Source organism: Equus caballus, chromosome 9, assembly GCF_041296265.1.
Source record: "Equus caballus isolate H_3958 breed thoroughbred chromosome 9, TB-T2T, whole genome shotgun sequence".
In the NCBI taxonomy this organism is placed as follows: Eukaryota; Metazoa; Chordata; class Mammalia; order Perissodactyla; family Equidae; genus Equus; species Equus caballus.
This window is the reverse complement of record NC_091692.1, coordinates 29,985,099-30,007,054: the sequence shown is the minus strand read 5'-3', so window position 1 is coordinate 30,007,054 and position 21,956 is coordinate 29,985,099. Positions and strand designations below refer to the sequence as shown.

The 21,956-nt window shown below is 38.9% G+C and overlaps 2 protein-coding genes and 1 long non-coding RNA gene across 8 annotated transcripts in view; 1 reads left to right on the top strand and 2 right to left on the bottom strand.

Moving 5' to 3' along the window:
* The window catches only part of LYPLA1 (lysophospholipase 1), a 37,213-nt gene extending 31,311 nt beyond the window's left edge, over positions 1-5,902 (bottom strand). Inside the window, exons 1-2 of one of the 6 annotated variants that reach the window (XM_070222248.1) lie at positions 5,776-5,902; positions 4,343-4,374 (exon numbers count right to left, since the gene is read on the bottom strand). Coding sequence is in view for 4 of the 6 variants with exons in the window: in XM_023648613.2 (XP_023504381.1) it covers positions 4,343-4,374; positions 5,117-5,281 (197 nt within the window). In the remaining 2 variants the exon portion in view is untranslated. Of the gene's footprint in view, positions 1-4,342; positions 4,375-5,116; positions 5,501-5,775 lie in introns of those variants that run through there. The other 5 variants (XM_023648610.2, XM_023648611.2, XM_023648612.2 and 2 more) reach the window with 5 other exon arrangements.
* On the bottom strand, positions 1,718-2,633 carry LOC138915543 (uncharacterized). Its single transcript, XR_011421594.1, has 2 exons — positions 2,546-2,633; positions 1,718-2,335 (listed from the first exon to the last, which is right to left on the bottom strand). It is a non-coding gene; the product is annotated as an uncharacterized lncRNA (long non-coding RNA).
* Positions 5,542-21,956, top strand: part of LOC138915534 (mitochondrial ribosomal protein L15) — a 35,004-nt gene continuing 18,589 nt past the window's right edge. The window contains exon 1 of the mRNA XM_070222246.1: positions 5,542-6,017. Within this exon, the coding sequence (XP_070078347.1) occupies positions 5,988-6,017 (30 nt within the window). The 5' untranslated portion in view covers positions 5,542-5,987. The remainder of the gene's footprint in view (positions 6,018-21,956) is intronic.

Below are 21,956 nucleotides of genomic sequence, written 5' to 3'. Positions count from 1 at the left end.
CTCCCCTAAAAGTCCTAATCAGCATGTTACCAACTAACTGGCCAAGAGCACGATGACCCAAGACGCGTCAGATTCTTAACACCAGAACTAGGGTTGACACAAAGTCAGAGCTGGGATGGTCTACTTTTGGTTGACAAGAAACTGTGTCAGCAGAGAAATATACAGAAAAAATATGCAAATATACAGAAATATACAGAAACAAACAAAACTGAAAAACAAGGCCATGAAACACAGTGAGAACAAAATTCACATCCCCCAGGAAGCTCAGAATGTAACCCTATTTGGAAATAGGCTCTTGGCAGATGTAATTTGTTAAGAATCAAGACGAGATCGTACTGGATTAGGGTGGGCCCTAAATCTAGTACCTGGTGTCCTTTAAACACAGATAAACAGCAGAAAAGGTCATGTGAAGAAAGAGGCAGAGATTGGAAGTATGCTGCCACAAGCCAAGGAATGCCAGAAGCCATCAGAAACTGGAAGAGGCAAAGAATTCTCCCTTAGAGCCTTCAGGAGCCTACGCAGCCCTTCTGACATGCTGACTTTGGACTTTAAGCCTCTTGAACTCTAAGATTAAATTTCTGTTGCTTTAAGTCATCTAGTCTGTGCTTGTTATGGGAGCCCTAGGAAAAGAATACACCTGGCAACTGACGTTCATTATATGTCTTGCCCTGTAATTCCTCATTCATTCATTTATTCAACAAATACTCAGTGTTACTGTATATCCAGTACTGTTCAAGCCCTGAGGATATACTACCAAGTTAAACAGAAAAAAATCCCTATTCTGAGGTGATTTTTATGGTATGTGAATTATATCTCAATGAAATTTTTAAAAAAATCTTTGCCTTCATGGAGTTTATATGCTAGTGAGCTATCCTTGTATTTTTCCATAAATTCCACCTTTTGTTTGAACTGGTTCAACGGTTTTCTATTCCTTGTAATTAAATGAACCCCAAATCACAATCTATAATTCTACTAGTTCTTGATTATAGAAAAACTTGCAAATGAAACGTCACAAATTAATCTATGTTGCCAATTCAATATTTTCAACCCTCTCCTTGACCTCTCAGTAACAGATGATCCACTTAACCACTTCCATCTTTGAAACTTTCTTTCCTCAGCTTTTACAATCTCCTCAGCCTAGAAAACTCTCACAAACTGGTAATACAGACCAGTAACGCCTGGAATATATAGAGGGGAGGGGCTTACACGAAGAGGGCCAAGCTTTCCACCTAGCCTTTTCTCCCTCCCTGCTCCCCTTAATTGGAACTGAGCTTTCAGGTGTCACATGTAGCAGTAGGGGGCTAGGAGGGGGTGTTCCCAGGTAGGAAGCATAGCTGTGGGCTACAAAGGGAAAATAAGTGCAGTAGAGAAACCTGGAAGATGCCACCTTCAAGTGATCCAAGTTAGCATCAATAATGGGACAAATGGCATCACTTGTCTCCTGATGTGAGGGAATGAATAGGACATATCTCCTACATGGCATTCGTACCAAAAATGCATAAACTGAATCTACTGATGAGGAAATGTCAAACAAACCTATGCTGAGGGACTAGCCTGATTTCTTCAAAAATGTCAATGTCATCAAAGACAAAGAGGAGCTGAGGAACTGTTCCAGATTAAAAGGGACTAAAGGGATATTCCGGCTAAATGCAGCGACTGGGAAGTGGATTGCAAGGGGAAAGGGATTACTATAAAGAACATTACTGGGACAACTGGCAAAGTTTGAATACGTAGTTTATTAGGTAATAATATTAAGTAAGTGCTAAATTTCCTGAATTAACAACTATTGTGTGATTTACATAAGAGGTTCTCCTTGTTCTTAGGAGATACATGCTAAAGCATTTGGAAATAAAGAACCATGATATCTGCAATCTACTTTCAAAGGGTTCAGCAAACATAGTAATATATTTGATAAACAGAGATTCCTGAATCTGGGTAAAAGGTATTGAGGAATCTGTAGTATTCTTGCAACTCTTCTCTAAATAAGAAAACATTTCAAAATAAAACCTTTTTTAAAATGCTATAAAAAATAAATATATATCTCTAGAGGGGTGGTAGGATTTCACCTGATGTTCATTCTCTTCTTGAGCATATCTGCATTCTGAATTTTTTTACAACACAAATGTAACATGTTCATAATCATAACAAAAGCTATTTTTATTTTGGAAGGAAAACTGATCTCATGCAATCTAGTATGGTCTAAAATGTATTTCTTTGAATTCTAGTTTCACAGGTTATTATACATATTAGGAATAGGAACATTTTGGTGGTCAGATGTGTTTCTTTTCTGCAGAACTTTTCAGAGCTTTAAACATGCTGTGCATATGCTGTAAATCTGCAAGAAGAGAATGTGTTATATCATATTTCCTAGACACAAAGATATGAAGTACAAATGAAAAAATAGCTTTTTATGAAAAAAAAATCACCACTACAACAGACACACATGTAGTAAGATGAGTACCAATCTCAGAAACATAAAAATATTGGGAAAGTCACATACTAGAATTGAGAAAATATGGAATTATACAGGGTCTCTCAATCTTACTCGGCCATCGAACACTTTTTTCATGAGGAAATCTAAAGGACCTAGACTGCAAGGCCTAAGTCACCAGACAGCACACCTTGGCTGGTTCTGCAAAACAGAATCAACAACAACAACAAAAAAGCTGCCCATTTTTATAGCAACAAATTGAATCGCTTAATTCCCATCACCCTCCAAGTTAACCTGACAAATGTACTTTAACTAGTTCTCCAAAAGTATTTTAAACATTAAATTGCCACTTGTCAGACTGGTTGGTTCTGAATTTCATCATGTATTAATGGCACCAATCTAGAGTCAGCTTTTCTTTAGTGCTATCTCTAAAAGTATTTTCAGAATTAGAGACCTTTAATTTTTTTATGCTTTTTTTTTTTTTTTTTTTTTGGTGAGGAAGATCAGCCCTGAACTAACATCTTTTGTCAATCTTCCTTTTTTTTTCCCTCCCCAAAGCCCCAGGACATAGCCGTATATCCTAGTTGTAAGTCATTCTAGTTCTTCCACGTGGGATGCTGCCACAGAATGGCTTGATGAGCAGCGTGCAGGTCTGCGCCCAGGATCGGAACCGGTGAACCCTGAGTCACCGGAGCGGAGCACATGAACTTAACCAATCGGCCATGGGGCTGGCCACCTAATTTTTTATGTAAACTTAATTCTCGGTCAAGATGTCCTGGATGCTCTTGGTATTTTTAATCTCACATTGTTCTTTTTCACTCTTAACTTCAGTCTACAGAATATGTCAAAATGGGGGCCCACAGAGAACCTTTCTACACTGAAGTTTTTTTTCTTGGACTGATTCTTCAGGCCTAGAAGCTCTCTTTATTGGGCAAGTGACAGGGTAGGAAGTTCCTCCCCGGCTCTCAGTATCAAGAAGGGTTTGATTATAAAAGAGAGCTTCTCTAAACCTGTTCAGGAAAATAAATAGTAAAATATAAGTCTATCATTTTCATAGGACTACCTCATTGCCAGAAAGAGTCCTACAATCTTTTCCGTGTTGTCATGTACCTCTACTTAAAGGGCATAAAAGAATATCAGGAATCACTTTGAAGAATTAATCTAGCCCAACACACCCTTATAAAGAAGATTTAATAGTTTTTTGACCACCTTCTCAAAATTTATTTATCTTCAGTTTTCCTCTAATTCTGCAATTTTGTTACAGTTTTACCTAAGTTTCAAACAGATAATCACAATTTAAATTAAAAACAAAAACTTCACAATATAGGAAAAGCCTGACTGAAAGATAAATTGTACATCTCAAGTTAGCACAACAAAATCTGTTTGATAAACTGCCAAATAAATCTTTGAGTTGCCTCCCCTACCCTTGAACTGATTTTTTCTTTTAAGGGCATAACTAAGCTTTCATTCAGAATGCCGTATACCTCACACCGCGATTATTGCTCTTATCAAAATCAACCAGTTGTTCTCCTCAACTTGCCCTGAAATTTTAACTCCTCCGGAAAGCTCTCAGTTGCACACTCTCTCTACAAACATTCCACCCATCACACTCTCTCTACAAACATTCCACCCATCTCTGGTATCCAATGCCCACAGCAACTCAAGGAGGAGTTTGCAATTTTAATACGTTCCAGAAACAGGAGTTGAAAAATGACGAATTCACGATGATGAGAGGAAATTCTGGAGGTTTTTAAAAAAGAAAAGATTCTATCTTATTACTGGACTGTAAGAAATATCACTAGCAATCTTTTTTCATACAATCCTAGAGTTCATTAACATTAAACCTTTGATCATGTAAGTAGAGTTGCATGACCCCATTTCATTACTGTTATTAAAAATAATGGTACCTACCCTGTATCTCCCAATCCATGAAGGAAAATCACCTACAAGAGAAAAAATTAATAAGCAATGCCCAAATAAACCCACACAGAATTGATACACACTAGCTTTGGTCAATTCTGGATGCCAGAATTACAGAACACTACCTTCAGCAAATCAAACTCCATAGAGCTCTCTTCAGTGGGAAAAATACTTAATTTCTCTCACTGTAGTTCCGAAGATAATTAACGTGCGGTTTTAGCACTTAAAGAAGTCCCAGTTAGACATTCTTAAGTGCAAATAACATTCTACGAAAAATAGTTTGCTTCAAGTCAAGCCATGCAAGTCTCATGTAAACTGTAGACTTTTTCCATCACAAAAAGGAGCTTCCGGGGGTAAAAATACATTTGAGCTCCTCGTACACGGTTTTCTAAAAAACAGCACCTGTGATGTCATAAGTTGCCAATCTTCAAACTTCTTTAATTCAGGACACGAGTGCAAGGTAAGAAAATAAAGTCATTTTCTTGAGAACTTCAGACTTCCCTCACCCACAAACATGAGAGAAACGAGCAACGGAGCCACCTCGAGTTAGGGCGCCTGGCCGCTAACGCCGGTCCCTACAAGCTGGGGCCGGCGGCGGGGTCCCGGGGGACCCGGGCCGCACTCGCTCCGCAATGCAGAGGGCTCGGGGCTGACGGGGGCGGGCACGCTGATCCTCCGGCCCGGCCGCAGCCCTGGCGCCCTCCCGACACCGACCACCCCACCCCACCCAGCCCACGCCGGACCCGGCGGAGGGAACCCACCCACCGGCCGCCAGGCGGTCCGCGACGCCAACCCCGCGCGAGGGGCAGTGGTGAGCAGCGGGCCGAGGGTCCCCTCCGAGCCCCGGCTGCCGCCACTCACCGCAGCAGTGGCCTTCCGGGCGGCGGGGATGATGGCGGGAAGCGGGGCAGACATGTTATTACCGCACATACACCGGCTCGACCGACAACGCGCGTCGCAGGCGGAAAGGAGAGAGGGCGCCCGGCCACGGCCCAACGGCGTGCGAGCGGCGAGTCCCGGCCCGCCCCACCGGGCGCGCGCTCAGGCGCGTGCGCGCCAACGCGGCCGCGCACCGCCCTCGGCCGGCTCCGCGCGCCCGCGCTCCCCTCGAGGGACCTGTCGCCCTGCCCCTCCCCCGCCGCTCTCCTTTCTCCGCGCGTCACAATGTCCGGCTTCTCGGTTGGCCAGATGGGCTGCGACTGAACCGCGGCCGGAGCTGACCTTCTTTTCCCCCGGCCCGCGCATGCCCGGTGTCGGCGGCCCGGCGGCGCTCTTTCCTGCCGGGCGTCCGGGACACCCTGGGGGAGACGCTCTCAGCCCCAGCGGGACTGCGTGGTCCCTGGAGCCTGGGCTTGTCTTCCGCTCCTGGGGCGCTGTAGTGAAAAGAATGAGCCCCAAAGCCAGTCATCCGCAACCCCACATACTCCTTTGTTTCCTGAAGCCGGGGTGGACTCGTTTGCGCTGGGAGAGGTCGCTCGAGCTTTCGCTGTATTTCCGTTTGGGGCTACACCAGTGTGCAGTTTTGGAGTCGACTCCCCTCCTCCTTTAAACTTCAGCTGAAAGAGAAAACATTCAGTTGTCACCGAGAATGCACAACTTATTGATCGATGGATAGTGACATGGTACTGATTTAAGCATGAGACTAGACGGTCCCTTTTCTGCACAGGTGGGTCACTGCATATTAAATACATGGTATGATCTGGGAAAGCGCAAGAGATAGAAACCCGTAGAACCAAAATGGCCAGACCTTCCGAAGTTAATCGTTCAGTGGAGAAAGCTAAATGATATACACAATCCTTAGGGAGTACAGTGTAAGATAGGGAAAGAAGCTGGTGAACAAAAGGCTTTAAAACACACGCACACGCACACACTCCACTTTAATTCATATGATAACCAGAATGCAGTCGTACTGTTTTTTATCTTTCTTGTCTTGGATTTGAGTGCTGAGAATTTGGGGGGCTCTCAAAAATGTTAAATTGATGCTGATTTATTGAAAATGATAATGTGACATTTCACTTATGAGTCTACAATTATGTCAGGCTTTTAAGTACTTGGTTGTGATTTAAGTATTTGGTTGTGATGTTAATAGAGACTAAAACTATCTTTAGCTCTTATGTCAACCTAAATGAAGCGGTCTAGGGAGCAAGCTCAAAAAATGAGTTTATTTGGGAATAGCCGAGGAATTGCAATTCTGGACGTGCAAACTATGGTGAACCATAGGCAAGTTGGAAGAGACGAGGGGAAAGTTAGTTTTTATTAGGTGTTAGGAGGAAATTAAGGGGGGTTGTTTAGAATAAAAGTTCATTGGAGAAGAACAAGAGTGTGAGGTTGTGATGGTTTCTTATTGGCTGTAAGGGGTGATTAATGCATTGTCGCTGCGGCAGGGACGGATCTTCCTTCCTTTTCTTAAAAGCAGGAGATGAAATTCCTAGGTGAAGATGTCCTCCGTTGCACCAGCAGAAAAGTTACATTCTTATCATCACGGATAAGAAGTTGAGACTGAGAGAATTTTATACAAATAGGCCTCGTTAAAATAATTCTTATCGTGGGGCTGGCCCCGTGGCCGAGTGGTTAGGTTCGCGCGCTCCGCTGCAGGCGGCCCAGTGTTTCGTTGGTTCGAGTCCTGGGCGCGGACATGGCACTGCTCGTCAGACCACGCTGAGGCAGCGTCCCACGTGCCACAACTAGAAGAACCCACAACGAGAAATATACAACTATGTACTGGGGGGCTTTGGGGAGAAAAAGGAAAAAATAAAATCTTAAAAAATAATAATAATAATAATTCTTATCGTCCATCTTCCTGCCAGTTAAGCAGGCAGCAATGAGTGGTATGTACGTGAGAGGTCCCCCTTCAGGGTTTCATGACTCCATTTTAAAAGAGGTTTTCCTTTATTTTCACACTTACTATGAACAAAACATGTTCCAAGACACTACTAGTCTGAGTTTTTCTGTGATAGAATATGTAGAGTTCCAGGTGCCACCAAGCGGTTCTATCAACTGACTTCCGTTAGTTGGGAGTAGGACAGCTCAATTTTATCTAGAGACATGCACAGCATAACAGCGTTTGGGTCAAAGACGGAAGGCATATAGGAGGGTGGTCCCGTAAGATTAGTACCATATAGCCTAGGTGTGTAGTAGTCTATACCATCTAGGTTTGTGTGAGTACACTCTATGATGAATTGTGTAAGTACGCTCAATGATGAAACTGCCTAACACATTTCTCAGAATGTATCCCCATCATTGAGCAATGCGTGGCTATATTTCTGTCATCCTCCCCTCTTAGCCAATCCAAATGCTACTATTCCTGCAAGATTCACCGAAGTCTTACATCCTCTAAGGAACCTTAGTGTTCTAATTAATCTCTTTGTCCCCCAGATAAGAGAAAGAAAGAAATATAGTAATAGAAAAAAGACAAAATTAGCATTATTTTCAGAGGATGATTATGCTAAGGTGTTTAAAGCAAAAGCCAACTGAGTAAATTTGAAGATCTAATTGGCTCTATTCAACAATTCATGAATTGAGCAGCATCCCAGCTAGCAAATAGAAGGGAGGTCCAAGGAGCTATGCAAAGTGGAAGGCTGTTATGGGCAGAAGGGACAGAATAAAGGAAGTTTCTAGCAAAGAGCAGATTCAGGCAAGATCACCTTCCTTTGGGGAAGAGTAGTGTGGGGATCTATGAGGCAGATTACTCACTCATGCCGACCAGGTAATTCCAGATTGACTAGTTAAAGGTCACATTCCTGTGAGAGACTGAAAGTGCAATTAAGTCTTGATTTATTGATGTGGGACTTAGCACAAGTGACACCATTTTGTTCCTGTTTTTTCTTTTTTAGCAGTTCTCCCCCTTTGGATGAGACTCTTAGCGTAACTTGAAAGATGTGATCAAAATTTAAGGCATTAGTGCCACTCTCAGCTACCGCTCTGTTGGTCTCGCAGCTTTTACTGTTTCTCCGTGTTATAGTCACAGGTCATGAGGTTTTCTGCTGAATCCTGTGGTATTCACAGGTCACGACTTCACATTCATTTGCTTGATGGTTAGCAGCTGCAAACACGCATTTAAAGCTTTTGAGAGAATACAGTGCATCAGGGAGATTACTATGACTATTACTAGTAGGATAATTCCCATGTCTGGAGTGCACTTCAGAGCCATGGTCCCCAAGACCCAAACCAATCAAAATCCAATAAGTCAAAGAAATACTCTGTTGAAGGAGTCACCTTTTTAAGCCAAGTGGCCTACTCAGTGATTTTGTGTAACTAAATTTCAACTTCCCCAGAAGTGTTAATCCAGGTGCAGCGGGTGGTGGCCACAGCACAGACACATCCTTGCTCAGCTAGCAAATGATCAAGGGCTGTCATATTATCAAGAACTACTTTGAGCTGAGAGTCTAGAGATTTTCATTGGGCAGCTATTGCTTTAGCAGCGAATTCTGCAATACTTTCAAGAGTTAAGGAGGGATTTCTGATCACAGCCTCATTTGTACTCACTCCTAACAAAGGAAGTAGGGACCTGCCAAAAGAAGCACATCCTGAATCATGAAGGCCTCCTGGCAGGTCTTTTCGAATTGGATGATTAGGGAAGTTGACCAATGAAGTGTCTTAGCCTATTTGAGAACAGTTGAGTGGCACAGTTAGATAACCTAAGGGGCATTGCCCAGTTATGTGTTAGCCATCTAAGCATTTATAGGTCCAAGGAGAATGATCACCACCACCGATGAAATTAAATCCTGTTGGGGCGTAAACCATTACTGCTCAGGTGGCATTGTTCATGGGTTCCAGCATCATGAACAGATTGGAGTTTTTGATGATGAATCCAGCTGTCTGAAAGGTTACTCTCCCTTAGTAATGGCTTGGGAGATATGATGGTGGCATTATCTTGCCAGGCCAATGCCAGAGTAAAGGAAAGAAAGAGAGGAAGAAAGTGTTTCGTGTTTAGTTAAAATGGGAAATGTTGATCTGGTGTCTTGGGTGGAAGCAGTCTACGTCAATGTCAGCTGCTTCTCCTGCTCATCAGTTTGATTCAGAGGTCTTCAGTGTTTGTAAAGGACCAGAGGTCAGGAGGAGCTTTCTTCCACTGTGAGATGTGTAGCCAAGGTTTAAGTCCTGGAGGTTTGGCTGCCATCTGGGTCGGGAGGAAGACCTAGTATAGTCCTTCCCAAGGAGATTCAAGGACAGTCTTTGGTCTCAGTGATTCCAAATCAGAAGGATGGGAGGAAATAGGAAACATTAGGTTGGAGAGTGGTAGCCAGATATTTGAGAAAATTAGAAGAATTTAGGATCCAGTTCAGTTTACAGGTATATAACAAAACCTCAAAGACAATTAACAGGGTTAGAATCTAAATATCTACAAAGGTGCAAACATAATTTTTCTCTCTACAATTACCCCATTTTTTACCAAAGATAATCACAGTAAAACTAATTCGTTTGTATTAAACTTGGCCTGATTATTTACATGAGTGTAGCAAGAATGGTGATTGACCACATAAGCTCTTTTAAGACTGCTTTGCTGGAACTTTTTATAAGGAATCTCAGATTTGACTCTTTCAAAGCCTCTGAGGCCAGGAAGCCAAGCCAAGTTTCAAGCAGTTCCTTAGAGCTGTCTGGTCATGTCTGAATCTATGCATATCTCTCTCAACGATGACATTCCAGTCAAAGCCTTGGTAACATAGCCAATGTTTTCAATTGTACCCTGTTAGAAGGAGAACAGATTCTCATTGAAATTATGCAAGTAATTTACTATATTGCCATGAAAAGAACACTTGAGTTTCTAAATTCTGGAGGGATCATACAGGGAGAAAAAGTAAATGTTTCCTCTTTGTTTACAAAGGTATACTTTACCAATTGTAAATCATGGATAGCTTAAGAGAAAAAGTTTCCTTAAATCTGGAAAAACAAAACACTTAAGAACCAGAAATGTTTCAAGCAAGAAGTCATAAAAATTATAACTATCCTTCTCAGCTTATTCAGTCTCAGGTTATTAATTCTTGTTCTGCTTGAACCCAGTTGTTTCTTTTAGTTCTGGAAATTCTTTTAATCTTAAAAACTAATTCTAAAATTCATAAACATGGGAAAGTAGACATGTAGGAGTATCCAGGAATGTTAAAAAAGAAATAGAGTAATTGGCAGTTTATTGAAGGGGATTAGAATGCACCACCCAAAATATGCCATATGGATTATTTTGAGTTAAGGCCATTGAGAATCAACAGATACAGAAAGAAGCCTTCTTGGAGATGCTTTATCTGACTAAGAGCAGAAACTTCTAAAAACTGAGGGCTGCCATAAATCTCTTCTCCTCAGGGAGTTTTATGGCTATGAAGAAGACAGAAAATCGGCACCAACATGAGCCTGCACAAACAAATTTTAATAAATAACCTTTATCTTTCCTTAGGTTCCCCCTATATTTACCTTCTCACAATTTACCACCCTTAGAAGCTCAAACCTCTTTTCCTTTGTCTTGTCATTTCTTCACAAATTTATTTCCCTTTGTTAAAATGGTAGCAGTCTGCCTCTCTAGGATTTTCATGTCATTTCTGAGGCCCCTCCACCATATGCATATGAAATAAACCTTTTTCTCCTGTTAATCTGTCTTTTGTCAGTTCAATTTGCAAGACCCCAGTTATTGAACCTGAGAAAGTAAAGGAAAAAATTTTTTCCCTCCTCATCAACATCATCTAGAATTACAAAAATTACAAGAGTAAATTACCAATGTAGGAAAGGATAAGCAGATCAGGTCACTTACTGAACGCCCTTAGTTACTCAGATTTATTTCTAGAACAGAATTAAAACTCCAGGAAAAAAAAAAAGCACACGGGAGAAATAAGTACATATTAGAGGTGGCATTTCAAATCAGTGGAAAATGATAATTTTTCAGCAAATGATATTAAAGTAATTGGCTACATTTGGGAGAAAATTCAGGTGGTTCCTCCATTATTCCTCCCACCAAATTTTAGTCAGTATCCAGAAATTCAAATGACTAGCATTTACAAGGAAGTGCCCAACTTTTCTAATAATTAAAGAAGTACAAATTAAAACAATTTATTACTTTAGATCCATGATATTGGAAAGGGTGGAACAAGCTTAAATTGCGTACGCTGCTAATGGTGTGTGGTATAAAAGGGAATGACCCTGAAGAACAATTTGGGAAGATCCAGTAAAGTGGCAGATGTGCATAGCTGTGACCCAACAACTCTACTCTGGGGGCCTACTTTGGAAACCCTCACATGTATGTACACAGAGAGACATATAAGAATATTAACTGCAGCGCTCTTCCTAAATTGAAAACTGAGAACAACCTAGACACTCATCAACAAGAAAACAGATAAATTCATTTATATGTGAAAACACATTAAAGTACCATATATTGTTTCTTTCCGATGTTTTATTAAGATATGTGATGTACAATGAACTGCACATACCTAAAGTGTACAATTTGATAAGTTTTGTTTTATTATATACTACTCAAACTATAACCACAATCAAAATAAGGAACATATCCATCACACACAAAACTTCTCTTGCTCCTTTGTAGTCTATCCCTGTCTCTTCCCTCTGTGCCCCATCCCCAGGAGACCTCTGATTATTTTGTCACAATAGATTTGTTTGCATTTTCGAACACTTCTTTCTCTCAGCATCACTGTTTAGAGATTCATCCATGTTGTTGTATCAGTTGTCATTTCTTTTATTGCTAAGTAGCACCCATTATATAGATATAACACAATTTGTTTATCTGTTCCCCCGCTGATGGGCTTTTGAGTTGTTTCCGGTTTGGGGCTATTACAAATAAAGCTGCTATAAAGAATCTTGTACAAGTTTTCATGTGCATGTATGTTCACATTTCTCTAGGAGTGGGACTACTGAATCAACTGGAAGGTGAAGTCTTGACTGTTTAAGAACCTGCCAAGATGTTTTCCAAAATAGTTAGTTTAAACATCTGATCAAATCTTTTGCCCATGTGATAAACTGGATTGTCTTATTATTATTGAGTTGTAAGAATTTTATGTCTATTCTAGATACGGTTACTTTGTCAGATACGTGTTTTGAAAACACTTTCTCTCAATCTGTGGCTGGATCGTCTATTTTCTTATGTGTCTTTTAAGGAACAAAAATTTTTAATTTTCATGAAGTCAAATTTATTGATTTTCTTTTATAGTTTATGCCTTTTATTTTAGTTTATGCTTTATTTAAGAAATTTTTGCTTAACCCAACATCACTAAGATTTTCTCCTATATTTTCTTCTAGAAAATTTATAATTTTGGCTCTTATATTTAGACACTTATTATGATCCATTTTGAACTAATATTTCCATATGGTGTGAAACAATGATTAAGACTTTTTTTTGCGTATGGCTCTCCAATTTCCTATCACCATTTATTGAAAAGATGATCATTTCCTCTTTGAATTCTCTTGGCTTCTTTGTCAAAAATCCTTTGTCCACAGGATAGCCATATAAAAAGAATGAAGTTGTACAGCTATCTCATACCATATACAAAAATTTACTCAAATGGATCAAAGAGCTAAATGTAAGAGCTAAACCTATAAACTCTTACAAGACTACGTAGATTTAAGTCTTTGTGACCTTGGATCAGGCAATGGTTTCTCAGATTTGAATAGACATTTCTCCAAAGAAGATATACAAATGGCCAATAAACACATGAAAAAATACTCAACATAATTAACTAATAGGGAAATGCAAATTAAAACCTAATGAGATACCACTTCACATCTGCTTGGATGGCCATAATCACAAAAGACAGGTAAGTGTTGGCTAGGGTGTAGAAAAATTGGAACATTCATGCTGTTGGGAATGTAAAATAGTGCAGCTGCTTGGGATATTTTCCAAAGTCTGGCAGTTCTTCAAAAGGTTAAACATAAAGTTACCCAGCAATTTCACTCCCAAGTATGTAACCAAGATAACTGAAAACGTCTGTCCTCGCAAAAACTTGTAAACAAATGCTCATAGCAGAATGATTTGTAAAAGCCCCAAAGGGGAAGCAAATGTCCATCAACTCATGAATAAATAACCAAAAGGTGGTATATCCATACAATGAAATATTACTAAGCAAGGAAAAGAAATGATACATGCTACAACATTGAAAGCATTAAACTAAGTGAAGAATCCAGTCACAAAAGACCACATATTGTATGATACCATTTATGTGAAATGTCTAGAATAGGCGAGTCCATTGAAACAGAAAGTAGATTGGTGGCTGCCTAGGGCCAGGGTAGGAGGATTTAGGAGGAAATGGGGAGTGACTGCTAATTGATACAGGGTTTCTTTTGTGGGTGACCTAAATTTTCTAAAATTAAATAGTAATGATGGTTGCACAGCTCTCTGAATATACTAAAAACCATTTAATCGTACATTTAAAATGCGTGAATTGTACTGTATGTGAATTATATCTTAATAAAACTGTTATTTTAAAAATCTATTGTCCATAAATTTGTGAGTCTACTTCTGAACTCTCTATGGTGTTCCACTGACCTGTGACTATTCCAATACCACATTGTCTGGATTACTGTCTCTTTATGATAAGCTTGGAATCAAGTAGTTTTAGTCCTTCTACTTTGCTCTTCTATTTCCAAGTTGTTTTGGCTATTCTATATCCTTTGTAGTTCCATATTCATTTTAGGGTTGACTAATTTATTTCTCCAAAGAACCTATTGAGATTTTCATTGAGATTCTCTCAAATCTACAGGTCAATTTGAGGAAAAATGACAACTGAGTCTTCCGATCCATGAACCAGTATCTCTCTCCATTTATTAAGATAATCTTGGATTTCTGTCAGCAATGTTTTACACTTCTCAGTGTTTAGTCCTGAATATCTTTTCTCAGATTTATTCCTAGAAAATCCATGTTTATGTTATTGAAAATGGTACTTTAAATTTCAGTTTGACCATTTATTGCTAGACATAGAAATGTAACTAATTTTTGCATATTGACCTCGTATCTGCAATCTTGCTATACTCACTTAAAAGTTCTAGTAGCTTTTATTTGTAGATTCCTTAGGGTTTTCTTAGACAATTATGCACTTGAAAATAAAGACAGTTTTACTTCTTTTCCAATCTGCATGTTTGATTTTTTCTTTTGCCTTACGGTACTGTCTAGGACCTCCAATAGAAGTGGTAGGTAAAGATTGTTGCTTCATTCCAGATCTTAGGGTAAAAGCATTCAGTCTTTCATCCTGAAATATAATGTCAACTTTAGGGTTTTTGTAGATACTCTTTATCAGGTGGAAAGAATTCCCTTTTATTCCTTGTTTGCTGAGAGTTATTGTACTGAATGAATCTTTGTGCATCGAATGTTTTTATATATATATTAAAATGATTATTTTTTCTTTAGTTTGTTAATATGGTAAACTATATTAATTGATTTTAACATTAAGTCAACTTTGCATTCCTGGGTTAAACCCTACTTGGTCATGATATATTTTGTTTTTTCAATCAATTCATGATAAGTTGTTTGTTCAAAAATTGTGAAGCATTTTTCCATCTATTTTCATGAGGGATATTGGTTTATAGTTCTTTTTTCTTGTAATGTCTTTATCTGGTTTTGGTATCAGGATAATGTTGGCTTCATAAAGTGAGTTGGACAGTATTCCTTCCTCTTTAAAAGTCTGGAAGATTTTGCGTAGAACTTATACTCCCTCCTGGGATGTTTGGAAGAAGGTGGGGGGGGAATAGGGAAATGCTTGTCAAAGGGTACAAACTTGTAGTTATAAGACAAATAACCTTTGGGTCCTATTGTACAGCATAGTGATTATAGTTAATAATACTGTATTGTATACTTGAAATTTTTTAAGAGAGTAGTTTTGTTTGAGGAAGATTAGCTCTGAGCTAGCATCTGCCACCAATCTTCCTCTTTTTGCTGAGGAAGATTGGCCCTTAGCTAACATATGTGCCCATCTTCCTCTACTTTACATGTGGGACGCCTGCCACAGCATGGCTTGATAAGTGGTTCCCATGTCCGTGCCCAGGATCCGAACCGGTGAACCCTGGGCCGCTAAAGCAGAGCACGCAAACTTAACTGCTATGCCACTGGGCCAGCCCCAAGACAGTAGATCTGAAGTGTTCTCACCACACACAACAAAAAAGTAACTATGATGGATGTGTTAGTTAACTTGACTGTAATAATCATTTCACAATGTATATGTATATCAACTGTTTGCATTGTACACCTTAAGTACATACAATTTTTATTGTCAATTATACTTCTGTAAAGTTCGAAAAAAAATGTTTAGTAGAATTCACCCATAAAGTCATCTAGGCCTGAAGTGGAAATCGATTTCCTTAGTAGGCATAAAGCTAGTTATGTTCTTTATATCTTTGTATTAAGGATAAAAAAACAGCTTTATTGAGATATAATTTACATACCATACCACTCACCCATTCCAAGTGTACAATTCAGTGGGTTTTGATATATTACATTATTGATTTTTTAAAATTGTGGTAAAATATATTCAACATAAAATTTGTCATTTTAACCATTTTTAAGTGTACAATTCAGTAGCACTAATTCCATTCAAAATGTTGTGCAACTTTCACCACTAGTTTCAAAACTTTTTCATCACCCCAAACAGAAAGTCTGTAATTGTTAAGCAATAAATCTCCGCCCTACCCTCTCTCTAACCCCTGGTTATGTCTAATCTACTTTCTATTTCTATGAATTTGCCTATTCTAGATACTTCATATAAGTGGATTCATACAGTATTTGTCCATTTGCATGGCTTATTTCATTTAGCATAATGTTTTCAGTGTTCATCCATGTTGTGTCATGTATCAGATCTTTATTCCTTTTTGTCATTGAATAATATACCTTTGTACATATACACTACATTTTGCTTATCCTTTCATCTGTGGATGGACACTTGGATTGTTTTCACCTTTTGGTTTTAGTGAATAATGCTTCAATGAACATTGACATAAAAATATCTGTTTGAGTCCCTGCTTTGAATTCCTTTGGATATATACTTTCAGCTTTCAACATCTGACCATGATGTGTCTTGGTGTAGCCCTCCTTTCATTTATCCGACTTAGAGTTTGTTGAGCTTCAGGGATATATATTGTTTTTATCATATTTGGGAAGTTTTCGATCACTACATAGTCAATATTTTTCTGCTCTTTTCTCTCTCTCCTCTCCTCTGTTACTTCCATTACACATATGTTGGTGTGCCTAATGGTGTTCCACAATTCTCTAAGGCTCTGTTCATTTTTCCTCATTCTTTTTTCTCTCTGCTCCTCAGATTGCATAATCTCCATCAATCTGTGTTTAAGTTTTCTGGTTTGTCCATCTTTCGGTTCAGATTTATTGTTGGGCTCCTTTAGTGAGTGATTGTCCAGCCACACCCTTGATGTTCTCTCCAGAACAGATTTTCTCATTGTTTTTTGCAATGTACATAGGTTGAGAACTTTCAAATCTTCAATTTTGGTTTCTTTTTCTAACTTGCACCTCAAAACTCTTCCAGCCTCTACCCATTCCCCAGTTCTGAAGCCACTTCCACAATTTTAAGTATCTGTTGCAGCAGCACCCTACATCCTGGTACCAAAATCTGTATTAGTTTGCTAGGGCTGCCTTAACAAATTACCACAGACTGGGGGGCCTAAACCACAGAAATTAATTTTTTCACAGTTCTGGAGGTGAGGAGTCCAAGATCCAGTTGTGGGCAGAGCTGTTTCTTCTGAGGCCTCTCTCCGTGGTTTGTAGGTTACTGTCTTCTCCCTGTGTCTTCACGAGGTCTTCCCTTTAGACGAGTCTTTGTCCAAATTTCTTCTTCTTGTTTGGACGCCAGTCATCTTGGATTAGAGCCCATCCTAATGACCTCATTTTAGCTTTATTACCTCATTAAAGACCTTTTCTCCAAATACAATCACATTATGAGGTACTGGGAGTTAGGACTTCAACATACGAATTTTTCAGGAACACAATTCAGCCCGTGACATACTTCCTGGGATGGAACCTGCATCCTGTCAGCAAGCTGGGGTGTGGGTGCTCAGGGCCCAGTGTTTTCAACCTGCTCCTACCTGTGGTAGAGTTCCACCTTCCAAGTAGGGGCTACTTGGGGTAACAGAGCCCCAGTCCTCTTGGCTACATTTGCCTGGAATAGAACTTCTGCAACATGAAGCTGAGAATGTTAGAGACTGCAGCAGCCTGCTCTCCCAGGGAGAAACTCTCACCCTAGACTGCGAGCTAAGAGGAGAGAGAGGGTCTCATTCTCTTGTAAAGCTAGATCACTCCGACTTGTAGGAGGGGTGGAGGTAGGAGTGGGACATGGCTTAAATGGCACAGACTTGCTATTCTTACCCAGATTTACTAGATTTTCCTGAGTAAATGTTTTTTAATTAGCTGTATGCCATTAGGACAATTTCCAGAAAATTTAAATTTAAAAATAATAATAATTTTTACCTTTTTTTTTTTTGAGGAAGATTAGCCCTGAGCTAACATCTGCTGCCAATCCTCCTCTTTTTTTGCTGAGGAAGACTGGCCCTGAGCTAACATCTGTGCCCATCTTGCTCTACTTTATATGTGGGATGCCTACCACAGCATGGCTTGCCAAGTGGTGCCATGTCCACACCCAGGATCCGAACCGGCGAACCCCGGGCCGCCAAAGTGCAATGTGCGAACTTAACCACTGTGCCACAGGCTGGCTCCAATTTTGATCATTTAAATGATCGTTTCATGGGGAAATGTTCTGCCGAGCTCCTTATACCACCATTCTGGAAGTCCTGTCTCTATTACTTCTTGAGTCAACTTGGCTAGTTTGTGTCTTTCAAGGAATTTGTCTATTCAATCTAAGTCATTAGTTTGTTGGTGTAAAATTGTCTACTATATTCCCATATCACTTTTAATGTTTGAAGGTTCTGTAGTGATGTCTTCTCTCTCTTTCCTGATATTATTTATTTGTGTCTTTTCTCTTTTTTATCCTTATTGGACTTGCTTGAGATTTGTCAATTTTATTGATCTCAGACAAATCGTTTTTGGTTTAATTGATTTTCTCTCTTTTTGTCATTTTTGGTTGTTTTTTATTTTTATTGATTTCTTCCTTTTATTTACTTTTTTCCTACTTATTTGGGTTTATTTTGCTCTTCTTTTTCTGGCTTCTTAAGCTTTAACCATAGTTTTGAGAATTTTCTTCTCTTCTAATATGAGTTTTTAATGCTATAAATTTTCCTCTAAGAACTGCCTGGCTATACCCCACAAATTTTGATATGTCATGCTTTCATTTCCATTCTATTCAAAATATTTTAAAATTTCTTCTGGGATTTCTTCTTTGATGCATGAGTTATTTAGAAATACGTTTAGATTCCATATATATGCGGATTTTTCAGTTATCTTTTTTTTTTTAAGATTTTATTGTTTTCCTTTTTCTCCCCAAAGCCCCCTGGTAAATAGTTGTATATTCTTCATTGTGGGTCCTTCTAGTTGTGGCGTGTGGGACGCTGCCTCAGTGTGGTTTGATGAGCAGTGCCATGTCCGCGCCGAGGATTCAAACCAATGAAACACTGGGCCGCCTGCAGCGGAGCGCGCAATCTTAACCACTCGGCCACGGGGCCAGCCACTCAGTTATCTTTCAAATACTGTTTTCTCTGAGTTTGAAAATTTTTGTAATTGAGGTCACATTGGTTTTTAATATTGTGTAAATGTCAGGTGTACATCATTATATTTCAGCTTCTGTATAAGTTACATCATGCCCACCACCAAAAGTCTAGTTTCCGTCTGTCACCATATATATGTGCCCCTTTACCCCTTTTGGCCTTCCCCCACCCTCTTCTCCTTTGGTAACCACCAATCTGTTCTCTGTTTCTGTGTGTTTGCTTGTTTGTTTGTTTATATTCCTCATGAGTGAAATCATACAGTATTTGTCCTTCTCTGTCTAACATTTCACTTAGCATAATACCCTCAAGGTCCATCCATGTTGTTGCAAATGGCACAATTTCGTCTTTTTTATGGCTGGGTAGTATTCCATTGTGTACATATACCACATCTTTATCCATCATCTGTTGATGGGCACTTAGGTTGCTTCCCGGTTGTGGCTATTGTGAATAATGCTGCAGTGAACATAGGGGTACATGTATCTTTGCAATGAACATAGGGGTACATGTATCTTTTCAAATTAGTGTTTTCATCTTCTTTGCATATCTACCCCGAAGTGGAATAGCTGGATTGTATGGTAGTTCTATTCTTAATATTTTGAGAAATCCCCATACTGTTTTCCGTAGTGGCTGTAGCAGTTTGCATTCCCACGGGCAGTATATGAGGCTCCCCTTTTCTCCACATCCTCTGCAACTCTTGTTATTTCATGTCATTTTAGTAATAGCCATTCTGATGGATGTGAGGTGATATCTCATTGTAGCTTTGGTTTGCATTTCTCTAATTATCAGTGATGTTGAACATCTTTTCTTTTCTTTCCTTTTTGGAGAAGATTAGCCCTGAGCTAACTTCTGCTGCCAATCCTCCTTTTTTTGCTGAGGAAGACTGGCCCTGAGCTAACATCCTTGTCCATCTTCCTCTATTTTATGTGGGATGCGTGCCACAGCATGGCTTGAGAAGCATTGTGTAGGTCTGCCCCCGGGATCTGAACTGGAGACCCCAGGTTGCCAAAGTGGAAGGTGTGAACTTAACCGCTGTGCCAACGGGCCGTCCCCTGAACATCTTTTCGTGTGCCTGTTGGCCATCTGTAAATCTTCTTTGGAAAAATGTCTGTTCATATCCTCTGCCCATTTTTTGATTGGATTGTTTGTTTTGTTGTTGTTGAGTTGTGTGAGTTCTTTATATATTTTGGAAATTAACCCCTTATTGGATATATGACTTGCAAATACTTTCTCCTAGTTGGTGGGTTGTCTTTGCATTTTGTTGATGGGGAAGACTTTTAGTTTGATGTAGTCCCGTTTGTTAATTTTTTTCTTTGTTTCCAGTGCCTGAGGAGACATGGTATTCAAAAAGATACTGCTAAGACTAATGTTGAAGAGCATACTGCCTATGTTTTCAGCTAGGAGTATTATGGTTTCATGTCTTACATTCATCTCTTTAATCCATTTTGAGTTGATTTTTGTGTATGGTGTAAGATAATAGTCTACTTTCATTCTTTTGCATGTGGCTGTCCAGTTTTCCCAACACCATTTATTGAAGAGACTTTCCTTTCTCTATTGTCTGTACTTAGCTCCTTTGTCGAAAATTAGCTGTCCGTAAATGTGTGGTTTTATTTCTGGACTCTCAGTTCTGTTCCATTGAGCTGTGTGTGTGTTTTGTACCAGTACCATGCTGTTGTGATTACTGTAGTTTTGTAGTATGTTTTGAATTCAGAGATTGTGATACCTCCAGCTTTGTTGGTTTTTCTCGAGATTGCTTTGGCTTGTTATTAGTTTCTATTTAATACCATTGTGGCCAGAAAGCATAGTTTTTATTATTTGAATTCTTTTACATTTATTGAGACTTTCTTTACGGCCAATCTTAGAGTCTATCTTGGTCAGTGATCCAGTTGTATTTGGGAAAAATGTTAGGTAGAATGTTGGTTGATAGAGTTATTCAAGTCTTCCTTTACTGATTTTTCTGTCTACTTCATTTGTCATTTATTGAGAGAAGGGTATTGACATCTCTAATAGTGGCTATAATTGTGGATTGGTGCAGTTCTTTTAATTTTATCATTTTCTGTTTTATGTGTCTTGAAGTTCTGTCATTAGGTGAATATGTATTTAGTGTTGTTGTTCTTTTCCATACAATTTGACAGTCTCTACCTTTTCGTGACAGTCTCTATCTTTTCATGTTTCAAAAATCTCTACCTTTTGATTTTTTTTACAGCATTCACTGGTTGTTGTGATTAAAGTGGTTAAATGTACCATTGTGCTATTTATTCATTCTATCTCTTATTTGTGATCTCTTTGTATTTTTTTTTCTGCCTTCTTTTAGAAGGCAGAAAATTTTACATTTTCTAATTCCATTTAATCTCCTTTATTCACTTGTTAGGAATAAGTCAATATTCTTTTCATATTATCTGTACTCTTTGTTTTCTTTATTTTATAAGTTGTTTTAGGGTTTATATTAGACATCTTTCACTTATTACGCTCTACCTTCTGATCATATTATTATCCTTCATGTATAGTATAAGCTCATTACAATAGTTTACTTTCATTTCGCCTTTCCTAGATTTTAGGTTATTGTGGATATACATTTTATTTCTACATATATTAGTAACCCCACATGCATTGTTACGTTTTTGTTTTAACCGGTCAGTAATGTTTTAAAGATATTTAAAAATTAGGGAAAAGTGTATTTTGTATTTACTCACAAACCTTCCATTTCCAGTGCTCTTTATTTCCTTGCGTATATCCAGATTTATAGTTGGTGTCATTTTTCTTCTGTCTGGAGGATTTTCTTTAATATTTATTATAATGCTGGGCTGCTGGTGATGAATTTTAGCTTTGATATGTCTGAAATAGTATTTATTTCATTTTCATTTCTGAAATGTATGTTTACTGTATATAGAATTCTAGGCAACCATTGTTTTTCTTTCAGCTCTTTAAAGGTGTTGCTCCGTTGTCTTCTGGCTTTCATTCAATCCAGTGAGAAGTCTGCTGTAATTCTTATTTTTCTTCTGTACACGTGTCTTTTTTGGGG